The sequence below is a fragment of the Canis lupus genome, chromosome 1, assembly GCF_003254725.2.
Source record: "Canis lupus dingo isolate Sandy chromosome 1, ASM325472v2, whole genome shotgun sequence".
NCBI lineage: Eukaryota > Metazoa > Chordata > Mammalia > Carnivora > Canidae > Canis > Canis lupus.
This window is the reverse complement of record NC_064243.1, coordinates 62,586,706-62,605,812: the sequence shown is the minus strand read 5'-3', so window position 1 is coordinate 62,605,812 and position 19,107 is coordinate 62,586,706. Positions and strand designations below refer to the sequence as shown.

General features: G+C 33.7%; 1 protein-coding gene across 17 annotated transcripts in view; it reads left to right on the top strand.

Moving 5' to 3' along the window:
- Positions 1 to 19,107, top strand: part of TRDN (triadin) — a 362,541-nt gene that overhangs the window by 204,931 nt on the left and 138,503 nt on the right. For 16 of the 17 annotated variants that reach the window (XR_007413384.1, XR_007413383.1, XM_035705844.2 and 13 more), the window contains 2 exons: positions 6,865 to 6,918; positions 11,332 to 11,361. Coding sequence is in view for 15 of the 17 variants with exons in the window: in XM_035705844.2 (XP_035561737.2) it covers positions 6,865 to 6,918; positions 11,332 to 11,361 (84 nt within the window). In the remaining 2 variants the exon portion in view is untranslated. The remainder of the gene's footprint in view (positions 1 to 6,864; positions 6,919 to 11,331; positions 11,362 to 19,107) is intronic. The other variant, XM_035705847.2, reaches the window with a different exon arrangement.

Here is a 19,107-nt window from a genome sequence, read left to right as displayed (position 1 = left end):
TCTCATTTAATATCAAATGGAGTGTTGTTCATTCCCTAAATTCTGTTCAACCTGAGAACAAAATTTAGCAGAATGTGTTTGCTTCAAAACACACCTCCAAATTCTTCTTGGATTGCTTTATTTAGGACACTTGGCTAAGGATTTCTTCTTTTTGGAAATCATTCTAACTTAACAGTGTAATAAATCTGCATTTTATAAACCTTGTTATTTTTACAAGAAACTTAGATTTTCTTTGAAGCTGATTATAACATCTTCAGATTTTGACATCTGCTGTACTGTACAGAAAAAAAAAAAGACTCAATGAGTCTGAGCAATTTTATGAAGATAATTGCTACCTATTTGGTTTACAATTTTCAGGTATATAACAATGATTTTTCAAACACCTTGTCTCCTAATCATTATTCATTTATTCATGCAAAAACATTTACTGAATGCCTTCTCAGTGCCAAGAACTCTGTTAGAGACTGATGATACAAATAAGTATAAAACGGTCTTTGCTCTCAGATTTTTCCTTTACTGTCCTTACTATTTTTTGTAAGATTACATATACACTTGCAATTCTGCTTGTCTATATAACATTTCCAAATTGGGTAATTAGATAAAAAAGGTGTGTGTTTCTTATTTTCTAGGAAAGTGAAAAACAGAATGATAACATTCACAGACACTGTTTACTAAGGTTAGAACAATAGGAACTGATATTTTGGGGGGCTGAACTGAGATCCTTCTGTTCTATGATATTTTTAATGAGGAAACCATTCCCCATTCTATGTGTAAGTTGTGAGTTAGAGGACCTACCCACAGTACCTCACTTCTTTTTTTAGGACTGAAATTTTAGCTGGAAAATGTGGTTGAAGAGTCAAGAATTCAGTTTTCATAGTGTCTGTGTGTATGTATAACAAAAGCTTATATTATCAATAAACTCCTTATTCTTAAATAAACTCCAACTTTCTTTAAAAATTTTTTTGTTTTATTTTGCATAAAGAATCTAAAGCAATCCTTGCTAAAGAAATAAGTCACTTATGTTGGGAAAGCAATACTTTTCTGAACTATATAGCATTTACTTCAGTGAAAGCATCAGATAGCTACTGAAGTCCTAAACGTACTAGGAAGGGTGTTCTTCTCCTAAGAGAATTGGTCCAGTTTGGTGGTCAGAATGCTTGCTTTTAAAATATTGCCAAAGGAATGCTTATTTCATGGTAAGGGAGGACTACCAACGTAAGCCTCAATAATAAAAAGAAATAAATAATAAAAAAGTTTGCTATTATAACATAATATAGGTAACATTTTCAAATACTCTCATCGGTGTTCATAGTCATTGATTTTAGAAAGTTGTTATAGAAGGTGGAAAAGGACCTGGAATGATCACATGGGATTATCTCTTTGCTTTAGGCAAATTTTTCTAGGATTCCTCTAAAACAGGTGTCTCTCTATCTGGCATCTCCAAGAATGCAACCTCATATCTTCCCATGATGATATTGCATTTCATTGTTTTACTAGCTGTGTGGCAGGAAGCTTTTTCTTAACCTAATGGAATCCACCTTTTCATTAACATGCTGATGTGTGTCTCTCTCTCTACACACACACACACACACACACACACACACACACACTTATATATATAGACACATTTATATATATACATATATATCACATAGATTATGTAGACACATTTATTTTGGAATAGACAGCCAAATGATCTTTGTCTAATTTATAATGTTGATTTATATTTGTAAAAAATTTCCTTCTTTTAGTCATTTAAATAAATTGATACCTTGGTTTTCAACTCTAAATCCTAAATTGTTAATTTAGAATTAAATTAACAAATTAAACTGTGAATATTCTGACTGTATTTCAAGATTTTTTTCCTATGCTTAATTCTCTCCAAGTGATATAAGAAAAACTGATTCCATGTGTAGAAACTATAGATAGATATTGACTTATATTTAATAAAAACATCAAAGCTCTTTTTTTTTCAAATTAAGAAACGCTTAAAATGTTTTGATCAAAAAGATAGTATGTTTTCTTAAAGATTAAAAAAAATCAAGGGAATATTTCAGCAGACATTGAATAATCATTTTTTTTCCTGAATTAAACTCTATAATGCTAAGATATTAAGTTAAAAACTACTTAGATTCTAAAACAAAATATATTGCTTGATGAAATAAAAGTTTCCTGGGGGAATAAAAGAAGCTCAATTATGCTACCTATTGTAAATGATGCTGCCAGTTTATTTAGATTTTTAACCTCTAGCAATAACAGATTATTTTGATAAATTATTCATGTTTCTGCATTGTGCACCTTTTGCAATTTGCATATCTCGCAGCAAATAGGCCCTCCTTTCAGGCTTCAGTCCCCTTGGTCAGACAGGATGGCCGAAGGCTGCTTCATGATTAATTTCATCTCAATGGGATAATTGTCATACTCAGATGAAGCAATGCCTCTGAAATATGCTTTCCTGGAGCTATGAAGTACAAGAGGGTTATTAGCTTAAGACCTTTTAAGCATATAGTAATTTTTAGCTTAAATGTTAACCTTTCTCTATTTCGGGAGTATCTACATCTAAAAATAGTAAATTAGATTTTATGAGAATAAAAAACAATGATTTAGGGCTTAATTTAGCAGTTCTTTAAATTGCAGGATGATTTGACTTTAGAGTCTGGTATCTTATTCAAAAAGGATGCATATATTTTGATAGATCAAGGCTTCATATTGCTAGCTCACAGTTTAGCTGCTGAACCGGTAAATATTTCTTTCTTTTCTGGTTTGTGGGAAAGTTATTCACCTTTTCTCACCTAAGAACAATCTAAATATTTAACCCTACTAGGATTAGCAAGACATGGCCTTGAAGACATGTTTCTATTTCTCTCTCTCTTTTTTTTTTTTTTTTGGAAAATTAATGAAAGAAAATTGATTCGCAATTTGAGTTTTAAAGAAATGTGTGGTTCATGTCATGCTTTTCAGTGGAATTCCTAAATTTCCAAATCCACGCAAATTGTTGTAAATTTGTTTGATATAGTGAAATTCTAAAAAATTCCAAATTGCAGCCAGGGTCACACTATACTGTAGTGAAAATAAAGTTCTGAAATTTAAAATTAAAACACTTTCTGCATATTGTATAATACATAAACAAAGAGAAGAAGAGTTTGAATTAGTTTTTATCACCTTAAAAGTGAAACAGAGCCCAAAACTTAATAAAATGGTCAATTAAAAAAATAAAAATAAAATGTTCAATTAGATTTTTTATACTTTTATAATTGCATTTTTTATACAATCAACTGCTTGCATGTTTAAGGGAGATAGTTTTCCCAGTATTTTGCTAGATGCTAGATGAATAAATAACTCGTCAGTGATCACATGGAATTTATAGACTATAGGAAGCTATAGTTTTGTTGGTAATTAATTTAAATATAGGCACACACTGAAATAGAAATCTGTACTGCTGAATCCAGCGGGCTGGTTATTGAGAAATGACGAGGATGAAGACTAAGTCTTCAGAAACCATTAACTACTTTACTACCTGCTGCCACTTGTTCTCCTACCTTTGTCAGATTATTCACCTTTCTTTCCCTCAGCTCTTTCTTTTGTGTTTTACTCTTTTGTAAAGGGTTTAAGTGTTATTTAGGGACTACTGATTGTTCCTTTTAAAAAAGAAAATGATCGCTCCCAAATTACTTTTTTAAGATTTAAAAAAATTATTTATTTTTGAGAGAGAGAGAGCAAACAAGCATACATGTGTAAGCTGGGAGGGAGGGTAAGGAAGAGAGAAGAGGGACAAGCAGATTCCCTACACATTGCAGGGCTCAATCTTACAACGGAGAGATCACAATTAGAGCTGAAATCAAGAGTGCGACATTTAACCTACTGAACTACCAGGTGCCCCTCAACTTACCTTCAAGAATAAAAACATATGTAATGATTTATTTTGAAGGGAACTGAAGGATTGCTTACAAAATATTTAAAATGTAAGTATGATCACAACAATACTATTATTATTCTTCATCTACTATCTGTTAGTCACAGACCAAAGCTGAACTCGGGGTGGGAGTCCATTTGCTGAAGCAGTGCCTCGCTGGCTCAATTGGTGAAGCATGCGCCTCTTGATCTCAGGATCATGAGTTCGAGATCTACACATTGGCTGTAGGGATTAAAAAATAAAATCTTAAAAAAATAAAGTTATGTGAAACATACATTTGAAAACTCAATGAGTTTGCATTTCATATTATATGAAGTCAGTATAAACAGAGTCCTATAAATGAAAAGTTTATGATATTGAACTAATGCCTAAATCGGTATGTGAAAATTGATTCCTTAACAAAACATTTACAGATTCATAATGTTTTTTTTCAATTTTATAAATCGGACTGTTCCATTTGGCTTAGCTGATTCTTGACAATTTATATAAACACATGTTTCAGGAACTGAAGGATACTGACTTCTCTGATAATTTTTTACTAAGACATTCCCAAGTAAATTATACTGACATATTAATCTAGGTCCATCCTGTCTCTGATTTAGTGGCCCAAAATATTACTAATCAATTTCAGAGTTATTATACTCTTTATTTGAATTTATTTGAATTCATCATCTGTTTTTATTTAAATCTTTGTATTTGGGACACCTGGGTGGCTCAGTGGTTGAGTGTCTGCCTTTGGCTCAGGGCGTGATCCTGGGTTCAGGGATCAAGTGCCACATTGGACTCCCTGCAAGGAACCTGCTTCCCCCTCTGCCTATGTCTCTGCCTCTCTCTCTCTCTTTCTCTCATGAATAAATAAATAAATAAAATCCTTTTAAAAAAATCATTGTATTCTATTTCAAAAATATAAAATTATCAAATAAAATCCTGGGAATGATTAAATCATTTGTATTCGCTACAATGAAATTTTCATTTGGGACACATGTAGAGGCAGTAGTGAGTAATAATGAGAAAATAAGACTGGCTATCACATGATAATTATTAAATGGGTATTAGGTACATGGAGATCATTAGACTTGCTTCTTTGGTTTTATAGATATTTGAAATTTTTCCTAATGAAAAAGTCCATTTCTTCTGTAGTTGGCAGTAATAAAAGAAAAATTATTTATAATAAAAATTTGTATGGATTTGATGTATTTTCACTCTTCTGCAATTTTTGGTGTGGCCATGATGCTGTTCATTTATGGTCTCAGAGTTAACTCCTTCCTTAAAGCCTTGTAGTTTTGAAAACCGTAATGCTGTACAGAAGTAGATATCAAATATCTTCACCTCTTAATGTGTCCTCAACAGATTTGAGATTGATATTGGGTGAATGCAAGTTGACAGACTTGGAAAGCATTTGGTTTTAAATTGTTAATTTCTACTGAAAAGCTTGAGATCAGAGACAGAGTAAATGGAATTATGGAGGAAAATAATATTTTATGATTACAGAGTTGAGAATTAGCTCCACTAATACCAATATTTATTAAGTGGCTACTAGATGCTAGTCACGTAGGTATAGAGCTAGAGCAATACCGAGAAATATGTTAGTTAAAAATTCCATATCTGTATATAAATCTTGACTAGCCATTGAGGTCATGTGTTCTATGTGACAAAGATAGCACTAGCATGAAGCTGGCATAGATATTTTCCTCCAGGGGAAAAAAAAATAAAGAGATCATAGGTAAAATAAAATCAACTTAATTTTGGCAAAAGATTTTTCTTTGAATAATAAATAGTGTAATAATAAAAATCATATATGAATCAAATAATATTTCTTTCATAAAAAACAGAATGACTAATTGGCATTTTCATAATCTTTGTTATGATATAAATGAACAATTACCTCACCAACTGGAAACTGGAGGTAAGGCGTGAATTAGAAATGAAACCTTTTTTGGTCTAAAAAAACATGGAAACTTTGATTTTTTGCAAGTTATTCTGATGCAATCTTATTTTTAACTCTAAAAGTTAATATTAAATAAGCTATAATCAACATTTGATGATAATTAAACAAAAGATTGAGTATATATCTATATAAGCTACTATATTTTCACATAGCTTAGTATATTCACATAATAGGTCCCAAATCTATATGTGATGAATGAATGAATAAAGGTCAACATCTATAAAGAATGACCATATCTTCCTTCCCATATTATTAAATGGTAATTTAATTATTGAAAGCTTACTGAAGATAATCACGAACCATTATAAAGTGAAATGGGAAAGAAGCTTGCTTTTTGAAATCTTTATTTCCCCTTTGTTTTTCATGTTAGTTAATTAAATAATATTTTTTAAATAGCATATCTGCTTTTGTATCCTATTTCATTAACAAGAAAATTCTGAAAAAAATAAAAAACCAAAAACAAGACAAGAGGGAAGAAAGATTCAAAATGAAGTTTTCTTATTCTCTCATAACCCATACTCTGCCTGGGACCACACTAACGGAGATGGGCATCGCAGCCCTACATACGGGGAATGGCATCTTGAGTAAAAGATGAGATGGATATTAGCGGTTCTGGGTTTTATCCTCATATCAGTTCCTCAGTGTGCACCTATGCACCACTTATTTATGTCTAAATGTTCCATCCATTTCTAAAGTGATAATACAGAAATAATTTATAAAGAATTCTGAGATTTTCAAATTCAGGTGCCAAACAAATGCAAAGTGCCCCGCGGCCAGTTAACAATAAGGCAAACGGTTTTGAGAAATTTTATTTTTATCTCAATAAACCCAGTATCTTAGTGATCCCCCCTAATAATTGTGCTCTTTTCTTAACAAAAATTCTGAGTGCCAAGGGCAATGGTTTTTATATTTGTTTTCGATTTTCTAATCTCCCCTTTTGGGGGGGTTAAATATCTTTCTGAAATAGTACTTCATGGTAATTTATCTTTTTTTTCTTTATAAGAGCCAGGGAAAGCTCCTGAAACCAAACAAGGGACTATAAAAGTTGTGGCACAAGGTAAGCAATAAAATACTTTAAACATCCTCTTTCTTTCTTTCTTCTTTCTTTCTTTCTTCTTTCTTTCTTTCTTTCTTTCTTTCTTTCTTTCTTTCTTTCTTTCTTTCTTTCTTTCTTTCTTTCTTTTCTTCTTTCTTCTTTCTTTCTCTCACTACATAGCACTTTATTGACGAAAGCAAAAGCTGTTTATTGCAGAATAGCACCATCTGCTGGATTATTACAGGAAATATTGTTGCATTACCATACACATTTCGACTGTTTTTTAGTAGCTGGAGGAATCATGAAGGACTCAAGATTTAGTGTGTTGACTCCAAGTTTCAGTCATTAGCTTTTATTTATATTTCTAAAAATAAGCCATAGATACATTGATAGATAATAGATAAGATACATTGATAGATAATAGATAGGAATATTGATGGAGATATACAAATAATATCCAATTTTTCTAATGTTTTCGGTTGCACTTTGTAATTTGTGTCATATTAGAAAAATCAGCCAGAATGTTATTAAATTGATTTTATTACATCTATGTTAAGACTGCAGAAATTGGGTTCCAGATATGACTACAAAGTAATGGCCCTAATTTTTATAAGCCACCTGAGAAAATCAGTTTCATCACTTACTAATAACTTTGGGTCATCAAAAGTGATTATCTTTAAGAGAAATTTAAAAAAATATTATTTATTTTATTTATTTTAGGGAAAGAAAGAGAGAATGGGGGAAGGGGCAGAGGGAGAAGGAGAGAGAGCATCTCAAGCAGACTCCCCACTGAGCACTGAGCACAGAGCCCTACGTGTGGCCCTGAGATCATGACCTGAGCTGAAACCAAGAGTTAGATAATTAACTGACAGTTAATAATTAACTGCCTGAGCCACTCAGGCACCCCAAAATATTGAGTCTTTAAGTGATCAGTTTGGGAAAAGTACTCCTTTTAAATAATTTTCCTGTAAAGTTATTTTTTAAACCATTATTTGAAATCACATCTTGTGAGAAAGCTATTCTGACTCCTGTGTGTCTCCAAGTAAACAGAATGGAATATGATTTGTCTGACCTTTATTCTTAAACCATGAAAAGTAATTTGATGAAAGCATAAAGGAAGGACAGAAGTGTCCTGACTTTTGTCGTCTATGAAAACTTTATGGATCACATTTATGGAAGAAGAGGTAAAATATTTAATAGAGGTAAGTTTTTCGGCTTTTTAAGTTTTGAATCCCAGTTAGTTAACATATAGTGGTAGTGTTGTATTAGTTTCAGGTTTACAATATAGCGACTCGACACTCCCATACAACACCCAGTGCACTACTAATCCCCATCACCAATTTAACTCATCCTGAATAGGGAGAATCTTCACTTCCTTTCCTTTGCTATATTACGCAACGTGTAGCAATAAAGGACATGCATTTAGAAGGTGTTATATTTGTTTCTGGCCAGAAAGCCTTTCTAGCAGACTCCTCAGCACATAACACATGACATGGTTGCATTTAACTTGGACTCAACTAGGTGTGGAATAATCATATTAAATATTGGTAAAATAGGTTGGCTGCATTCCATTTGACCCAATGATGTTATTTATAAGCAACGCATATGCTAGGATGATGAAGAGGTATGATACCAATTTTTAATTTTCATTTAATCATCAGGTTGTTCAAGAAAACAGATTCTTCTTTGGGAGAGTTCTAATAGGGAGTGTAACAAATATTACGGGACACAGCAATGCAGAACAGATATTATTATCACTTGGGGGTTTTCACTCGTGAAAATGCAACTCAAGAGTCTTTTCCTCAAGCAAATGGCTATCAGTTCAAAGAAGCATTGTAGTTGATGTATATATGTTCTTATAAAAAAGAAAAAAACTTGCCGTAAGACACTTCTGTTTTGATTGAGGCTTTTGAGGCTTTGGTGGATGTGAAACTACAACTTGGAGCAGGAATTTAATGTTCCTTTAGTGTCATATCAGAGGAATTCAAGGGAAGGAAATTGCAGAGATATATGGAAACTTGCTTCAAATTTGAGCTTGGGGCTATGGGCTCTTCATGTTTCCATTCCAACTAGGCTGGACAAGGCAGCCTCAGAAATAATTCTTCGGAATCAAAGATTTATTGTTGAGCCATTAATAACCTGGAGATTCAGTTTTGTTAGAACCATTATTTTAAGGAAATTATATAAACGTGTTGATTAAACATACACAAGGCCAGAGTTTGGGGCTGTTCACTAAAATGGCAATGACACATCAAAGCAGGGACATCAAGTAAGGATAAATGTCACTTGTGCTGCCTATATCCTCCCTAGATCCTTCTTAGGTTTATAATACCACAGCTGCATTATTAAATCAAGTATAGAAATAATTAATATTTGCATGCTTTTCATTAGGAGATGGAGCTTGAACACAATTGGCAGTATTGCTGCAGCAGACTGATATTTTGGTGTATAAAATGACAAAATTGATAATGATGCTTGCAGTATGGTAAAAGACTAGAATATATCTGTTCATTTATTTATTTTTTACTTTTATGACAAAGAATATATCTAAAATCTAGTTTTATATAAGCTGTGTGTAAATGTGTGCATTTTTAGCTCTTTTATTAAAATTTAGCACATTTTTTGGGAGGTACATTTAAAATTTTTTTAACAGAGTTTGAGATAGAGAAGAGTATGAATAAATGACTCTGTACTACATATTATAATTTGGAGACATAAGAAATTTAAAATATAACATAAATAGAATATCATGTCGTGCTGAATTGAATTGTAGAGATAATGAATGTCATACTAGTTAAGACAAAGTGATTTTTAATGAGTTGGGGATTGAAGGATTCCTCATAGATGAAGGATGACTTCACTTGGGCTTGGAGCATGATTAAAGAATAAACTGAAAGAGGAGAAAAAGCACCACTAGCACTACTAGTACTACTCGATGGCTTAAATAAATAAAGAGCTAGTGATGATCATGAAAGGCTATAGTCATTATCAAGATAGGAGACAATCAACTATGATGGTGTCAAAGACTTGAGAAAACAATACAACTAAGATGGACATTTTGAAGAAATAGTATTTGGAAGACTATACAGAATGAAATAAAAGAAATTAAAATGGTACTGAGGGGCACCTGGGTGGCTCAGTCGGTTAAGCAGCTGCCTTCGGCTCAGGTCATGATCTCAGGGTTCTGAGATCCAGCCTCAAATCAGGCTCCCTGCTCTGAGGGGAGCCTGCTTTTCCCTCTCCCTCTGCTGCTCCCCCTGCTTGTGCGCTCTCTTTCTCTCTCTCTCTGTCAAATAAATACATAAAATCTTTTTCAAAAAATGGTACTGAGCTTTTGAGCGTGGGTGAATACGATTATTATAATTGTCAAAAATAAGTCCCAGGGAAAGGAACTAGCTTAAGAGGGGTGATGAGGATTCATTTTGGGGCAGTTTTATGTTGAGCAGATGGGGGGTCATCTAGGCAGTGAATTTTCTGAAACCAGTAAGAACTTAGGTGGGTCTAGGTGAAGCTCCAGTGAGAAGATGCACATGAAAGTGCTATGGTAAGTATAGCACAGACCAAACACCCAAAGTAGCACTAGCTGTTGGGTCAGATTCCCCCTCCTCCCCCAAATTCTAATTCACACAGATAGGATTACTTTAAGGGAATATGTACAATTTCTGATTCAATTCATGTGGCTTAAGACTTCTTGGAATGGATTTGACTCCTGAATGAATTTTACCCAGAACCAAGAGTCATCTTGCTTGGAGCAATCCCAAACTGACTCCATACCTCCCCCAAATGTGTTTGGTAAGGTAAGTTACAACTTGGATCCAGATTTAGATTCATGATTCAGGATTAGATGAAATCTGCCACAGAGAAAGTCAGAGTTCAAAGGTGATTAAAGTGTGCCATGCTTTTTCTCTGTGTAAGGATGGCATACATTTGCTAAAAGTTGTTACCCCTTGCTGAAATGGGACTTTTTAAATACTACTGTCATAAATGCATGAAGTCAACTGGTGTATAATTTCTTAATAGCTAGGCACAGATAATTTATGAAATATCACCACCATTTTTGGCATAGATCTAATCATATTCTTCTAGAACTGTTTGTACTTTTCTCAGATGCAACAATTTCAGAACTAAAATGAACTTACACTAAACTACAGTCTGTACTTATTAATTTGACTTCTTGTCTATGTAACAATATGTTTTTAATTCTTTTTTTTTTTTTTTGGTTTTATGCTGATATCTTAATTTTTAAAAACCTTCACATAAAATAATATTTTGAAGTTATTCTCTTATTGCAGAGTTGGATGGATTAATTTGTGCATAGATAACCACTCAATTTATAAATACATGGAATACAGTCTCATATTCCCAGGAGTATTCTGAAAAACAATTAAAATTCATTTAATCTCTCTTAACACTATTTTATTTATTTTATTTCAGCAGCGGCTAAAAAAGATGAAAAGAAGGAAGGTATGTTTAATGCAAAACTTCCACTATGCCTTTTGTGTAAACAAGTTACCAAAATCAAGATTTGAGTTTTGTCTGTCATCTCGCCTGTGTTTCCATTGGATAACTGGATCTATATTATGCAGACATTTCTTGAATGTATTTTCCTTCATTACCTCATATAAAAGGGAAAATTACTTTCTAAAAAAACAATTTTAAATCTTGTCTTTCTCAAGATATAGAGGATAAAACATGACTTCTCAAAATCCCAGATCTTCCATTCCATTAGAAGCTTTATCAAATTTCCAAAATGTGGAAAATATCGACTATTTTACTCTATTAACTGCTTATATCTCTGACACTAACCAGCAACTGATGCTACTTCATTCCATTAACTTGCAAATAACAAATAAGTCATAGTCCATCCCCTACACACCACCTCCTTTTGTCAGAATGTCATGAGATGGAGTAAAATATTCCTTGCTGTCAAGGAAAACAGGCATCCCGTGGAACTTAACAGATAAGATAGACTTTATTGAGGACTATTGCAATAGGGCTCGAGTTCATTGCAATAGAAATTCAAGTCCAACACCAATGAAACATAAAGCCTGAGAATTTTAAAGAATTTTAAAGCTCTGAGATGAACTTGAAAGGAACTGGAGGATGTTGGGCAATTGGAGTGGGGCTGCGGTCATTGTGATTAGGCCACCTGTGTTTATTAATTGTTGATTATTGAAGTTAGGCTCCTTCCTTCCCATAGAGACTGGGATAGAGGAAAACTATATCCTTTGATGATTACATTTCAAAAGGATGTCTCCTAGGTCCCGAGAAAGATATTTCTGGTTGTAGCAGATTTATATTTCAAAGGAACAGAGAAAGAATTTACAATTGCAGGTTTTCTAAAGTAAATGTACTAATACAAGGGAGGTTGAGGACCTATAATCAGGAAGACACCTGTCTGAAATTTAGTCAAGCTAAGGGGAATATTAAGACCATCTTAGTCACTGTGATTCTATTTAGAGAGATGTTTCTTATGTACCCTGACATACTTAGACAATGTCTAGATATAACCACTGTGTATGAATCTAGGCTTATTTTCTTAGTAAAAATAGTATGAAGATATAAGCAATCATTTCTAACATTGAAAATGACAATAATATTCTAATTAGTATTCATATAATCTGAGAAAAATAGAAAGCAAGTGTTATATTTTATATTTAGTATCATCAGAATTTTAAATAATCATAACAGCTTGGAAGTCACATTCTGCTTCTATTAAACAGGAATCTAGAGTCCATAGATGGGAGATAGAAAAAATATTTTAGTTGGTCATTATTTGTTCATACAGAGCAATACCATGGTATGAAAATAAAGCCGACTAAGACATGTTAGTGAGTTTATTTTCAAGAGATTGAAATCAGTATTAATTCCCCATGTACACATAAGAAATCTTTAGGTGTATTCTGGAAATTACATTGTTTACATGATGAACACTGTGGTGAGTGTACAGAGATGTTAAAAAGAAAGAATGAGAGTAAGTTCTTGGTTTTTGATAGGCAGTTTTTGATAGACAGTCCTCAAAAATGTGAATCTTTTCCACCATTCTTTCTTAGGAATAAAGAACAATTCACCATTTGATTTAAGAAAAAGAGTAACATGAAGTTATTTTTCAATTCATTAGTATTCAAACCAAAGTATTAGAAGACTTTTGGGCATATGAACAATAGTCAAATTACAAATTGCATAGCTTTAGGCTTTATATCTTTTTCCCCCCTCATTGTTGTGCTTCAAAGGTTTTTTTGTTCTATTTTTCCTGGTTAGATGCTTCCTTTTTTTTTTTTTTAATAGAAATTGTAATCAATCTGCAACATTTGGAAGAGCTTGGAGAGCTGGGGCAGAGCTTTATCTTGGAGAGTCAAGTGGTCCAGTGTCCACTACCAGCTGTAAAATATATTACACATAGACCCCATTTTATTATTGTTTTTATTTTATTATTATTAAATTATTATTTCCAAAGAGTTTCATAGATTATCTTTTATCTCTTACTTGGAAAAGTTTTATAATTGCAAAGATTATGCAGTTGAGAAAAAAAAAAATAACAGCTATCTGGAATAATTTTCATTGTTTCCAGAATATAAAGGAAAACAGATCCAATGTCCAGCTATCCTGGGCCATCTTTTGATTATGTTTCATGAGTTTCTATTTCCCTTTTTCCTGTTAAGCAGGGGTGAGAGGTATATAGATCTAAGCTTGCTAGCTCTTGTTTCTTGTTTTCTATAATCTCCATAAGATTATAGAAATCTTTTCCATAGAGGCAGGAAGCACATGTGTATTCAAACGAGGCATGTTTAATACAAATTACCAGATACAATTTGGATTTTCAACATTCTATTTTATACAAAGTTTTTTTTAATTATTATTTACATTTAAACTCGTGAAGTGTATATGTTGAAAGATACTAATGGATGGGATCCCTGGGTGGCTCAGCGGTTTACCGCCTGCCTTTGGCCCAGGGCGTGATCCTGGAGTCCTGGGGTGGAGTCCCACATCGGGCTCCCGGCATGGAGCCTGCTTCTCCCTCTGCCAGTGTCTCTGCCTCTCTCTGTGTGTCTTTCATGAATAAATAAATAAAACCTTTTTTAACAAAATAAAAGCAACAACAACAACAACAACAACAACAACAACAAAGATACTAATGGTTGACAAATTTCCTGGAGAAGAAGAAAATCAGGAGGGCCTTAGGGCTTAATTAGAATGCCCTGGGAAGTTCTTTTGTTAGTGAATTTTAAAATACATAAACAAAAGTGCATGCCAGTGTTATTATCAAAGATGGTTTGTGCACCTGGGGACAAAGGGCTTTTCTTGCATAGTGAACCCTAAAGATTTGCTTTTCATGTTAAGATTTATGCTCCCATGTCCTAGCATATCTCTCTCAGAAACCTTAACAAGAGAGATCCTGGGCTTCACTGAGCTTTGCCCATCAATTTTACTGTTCTTTGGAATTTTGGCATCAGAGCAATCATATCTTGACTTAAGTGGAGCTAAGTAAATATTCCACTGACGTCCTTCTTCCTCTAAGCCTTTTTCTACTGAAATTTCCCCTGTATGCCACTCTTTCTCCTCCGATAGACATCTATTAACACACATTCTTACTTTTCATTAGTTCTCAATGTCAAAATCCCATCAAATTATATTTTTTTTCTGTATAAAATGTGCTTATTCTCCATTTCTTCTTATATAATTGCCCCACTCTCTTAGTAGATGCAGAGACACAAATTCTGGTGTAAGCTTCAACCTCTGTTTTTCCCTTGCCCCTGGCATTTAGTCTTCTAGAATTTTTAATTTGGCTGAATCTCTTTTGTTTAATCTTTCCTAAAATAATTAGAAAGGCTAATCTTCATTCACAGCACCTGGTCCTCTAGATTTCACCTCACGTTGCTGTTTGTGACCTCATACTGGTTTTACTAACTTCTCATGTGAACCAGGGCAACGATTTCTGAAATCAGACGTTCTCAAAATGTGGTCAAGGACTCCTGGGGGTCTTTGAGACCCTTTCAGTGGTTTTTTGAGGTCAACACTATTTTTATGAAAATATGAAGTCATAGTTCGCCTGGTTCATTGTCCTCCCATGAGTCTACACTGGAGTTTCCAGAGGCTACATAATTTGCGTTATTGCAACAGATTGAATACTTAAGCAGATATGCAAATCCAATTGTCTTCTCATTAAGCCAGACATTAATGAGATTCACAAAGTCACTCATCTTACCAATTTTTCTGCATTGGAAATATATTTGTCATAAAAATATATTATTGGTGCTAACATGTAACATGTTTATTCTTTTTTTTACTAAATGCATAAGCAAATTTATATTTTAAATTTTTCTCAACTTTAATTTTTAAAATTATAAACATCAATGGATAGAAACTACATAAATACATAAATGAAAGCTGTTTGGGGTCTTTTAAAATTGTAAAGAACTTAAAGGATTCCTGAGATGAAACAATTTGAGAATCTCTAACCTAAATAATAATCCTGCCTATAATATTTTCTCTAAATAGTGTCCTTCAAAAAACTGAACTGGCTTCATAAAACTTTTCATGATGTTACCTGTTTAAAATATTCAGTGGCTTCACACCAACCACAGAATATGGTCTACAGACCTTAACCTGTAGACCTGGTCTGCACAGTCTGTTTCCTGACTTCCTGTCATGTATACATCTAGGCAAAGACAAAGCCAAAGCCTGAATAATTCCACCAGGAAAGATACAATGAGATCTTTCGAGATAGAGACAATTCATTACCTTCATGGTCAGCAAAAGCAAGAATAGCTGAAGGTGCCAACACTTCATGGTTCTCTTGTCCTACACACCAAAAAGTGATGACACCCAAAGAAAAGAGGCCAGATAATGCTATAATACAATTTAGGGACACTTCAGTGTGGAGGAGCCAGTTCTAGACCACAGCCAAATGGTTTAATGGTCTGCAACTCAATTCCAAAGTGTTCTAGGCTGGAGAACTCAGGAGGTTATAAGAAGCTGTCTGACGATAGCCACCCATCCTCTTGTGTTCCAGAAGGATCATAAGGCATTCTGCTGATACTCACATTAGCTGTGGTTTAAAACTTGGCTTGCGGGTGCCTGGGTGGCTCAGTGGTTGAGTTTCTGCCTTTGGCTCAGGCTGTGATCCTGGAGACCCGGGATCAAGCCCCACGTCGGGCTCCCTGCATGGAGCCTGCTTCTCCCTCTGCCTGTGTCTCTGCCTCTCTGTCTGTGTCTCTCATGAATAAATAAAGAAAATCTTTTAAAAAAATAATAAAACTTGGCCTGCAGGTTCTATATGGATATGTGCAGAGCCACCATGGCATCATCACGGAGGCTTTACCTTATACTTTTCTTCACTTTCTTCCTTTAGGTATCACATACTTCAATCCATATCAAGCCATTCTCGATTTTATACATAAAACTTTCTGTCTTGCCTTTGTTGCTGCCAATATCAAAACAGAGGTTATCCTTTCTATTTCCTTCTACAAATATTCAATGATTTTAGGGCTCAGGAAAAATTATTCTTCCTCTAAGACATCTGACCCTATCAATTAAATTTTTTTTTCTTTTTCATTTATAATCTCCCATCAGAATTTATCTATACCTCCCTACCATCACTTATTTCTTACCAACTTGTACTTATATTAAAGGTATTCATTTTCCTTCTACTCTAATAGAGTTTAAAATTTTTTATTAAAGGGACCATGTCTAATTCAATTTTATCTCCTATTGGGACTGACACATTTTCTCAGTTTGCACATTGCTTAACAAATATTTATTCTGTGAATGAATCAGTAAGATCTAAGACTCTTAAGATCAATGTAATATCTATAAGAAATATGAATAGATACTCAATTTTCCACACCCCAGGCAGGAAAGAATTATTATTATTATTATCATCATCATAATATTATTATTATCATCACATCATCATCATCATCATTATCATATTGGAAGTTATATTCCAGTAAACTTTTTAGGTCTGAAAAATCATAGCCAGATGTCTGACAATTTCATCATAGGTATTTTGATCACTAGCTGCTGCTTAGATTGCACTAGCAAATCTAGGTAGATCCCATATATTTAAACTTAGCTTCCTGTATGAATTCCTAGAGGCTGGAAAGCCTTTGAGTTTTCCAACACAATTTATTTCTGAAGGATACAGTTCCATTGAGAATGTGCCAGATTGGATTTATCATTTACTATAACTAGAACAAGAGCAAGTAGAGTTGAATGCATGTGAGAATTAGGCCTTCAAAATTGAGATCTGAAGGGAAATTATGCTGAAAGACAGAGCAAAATATCTGTAATTGTAACTGAATAAAGATGTCAATGGGCAAATTATACAAAGGAAATGGAGTGCTTTATCACCTGCATTCTCAGACTACCGGAGAGTTAATTTTTCCCTTTGATACAACTAGTATTTAGTTTTTCTCCAGCATCACTTAGGAACATACTAGACCATACCTGATACAGAAGTCCCTCTTTATCTGCAGTTTCAATTTGGCAGTTTCAGTGACCTGAGGTGAATTACCACCTAGAAGCAGATGGTCCTCCTTTCGACACATGGTTAGAAGGTCCACAGTAGCCTAACATTAGTCATAATGCCTACGTCATTCAGCTCACTTTATCTCATCACACAGGCATTTTATCATTTCATATCATCACAAGAAGGGTGAGTATAGTACCGTAAGATATTTTGAGAGAGACCATATTCACATGACTTTTTTTACAGTATATTGTTATAATTTTTCTATTTTATTATTACCTATTGTTACTAATCTCTTTTTATGCCTAATTTATAAATTAAACTTCATCATAGGTACGCATGTATAGAAAAAATATATAGTATATATAGGGTTTGGTCCTTTCTGCGGTTTTAGACATCCACTGGGAGGGGGGGGGCTTGGAATATATCCCCCCTGGATGAGGGGAACTACTGTGGGTTGCTAAAGATGAGTGAATGATGAATTGAACAGATTGCAAACACATCACTTCTTTTAAATCACAGCTGCTATGAGCTTCGATGTTCTTAATAAAAGACTGTTGTTCAGATTATTGGGCATATGGTCTTCAGGGAAGTATATTCACTGAGCAAGCCTTTTATAATATTTTTAAGCCATTTCAGCAGAGTATAATGCTGAGAGGGTATAATGAAGTTTAATAGTCTGAGTATTAATGGCTGCTGCTAATAGCTTTTCAGGGTCAGTGTGTGATTTTTCAGTTCTAAGCATTATGTTTTTTGTTGCTCAGGTATTTTACTTGTGTAAATCTGCTGCTCTGTTGACTCATAACCCAAAGACATGATTTTATAATGACATTTTAACTTAATTTCAATATAGCTCCCTTTTTTAGAACACATGTATTGAATTTTTAAAACCTACTTGGTGTGATCATAGCTTGTTATTTTTTTACATTTCTTCTTCATGAAATGTTTTACTTTATCCCAATAAGCTCTTTACTTTACCTGATCCTGGACTTCCTTCATTATTTATTTTTCATTTTTTATTCTTTCATTTCAGTGCAATTGCTATCTAATACACTATTACTGATTCTTATCACGAGGAGAAGGAAAGCAGATTAAAACAACAGGCATCTCACGGATAGATAATTGTATTCAGCTTTCCACATCTACCCCATGCCAGCCTCTAGTCAGAGAATAGAGGCAAGAGGGTGGAAAAAGTCTTCTCCTTACCTGCCACATTTTATTCTCTGTCTGTCCCACCAGTCTCTTCCCAAACTTTATTTTCCTTTGTATCCCTGAATGAATATGTGCTTGCCATAATCTTCCAGTGATTTCCATATTGGCTGTGGTCTAGGTTCAAAAGAGGGCTTAGTGTGAGTCACATGACCTTTGGGGAAGGCAGAAATCCTACTCTGGCATACTAGAGCCAAATTAATTGAGAACTTAGAAAGATCACTGAACTTTCCACTTCATAATTTCAGCTGTCATGCTACAAGAATCCATGCCTGCATTGTTCATTGTTAGGCATGTGAATCAGATGATATTTATCATACTCTTACATGAAATAGTTTTATATCATATTTTTCTATATATTTGAGTTATTTGCTTATCTGATTAGGATGATTACTCATGAAGGAAATGAATAAGAGAGTGCTTGCAAAGCACATTTTAGAAAACAAATTTAGCCTACTCAGTTATAGTTCCAGATGAGAAACTGTCAAGAAAACTGTCTTTTGAAGGGGCAGGAAGGATATTATAGTTCA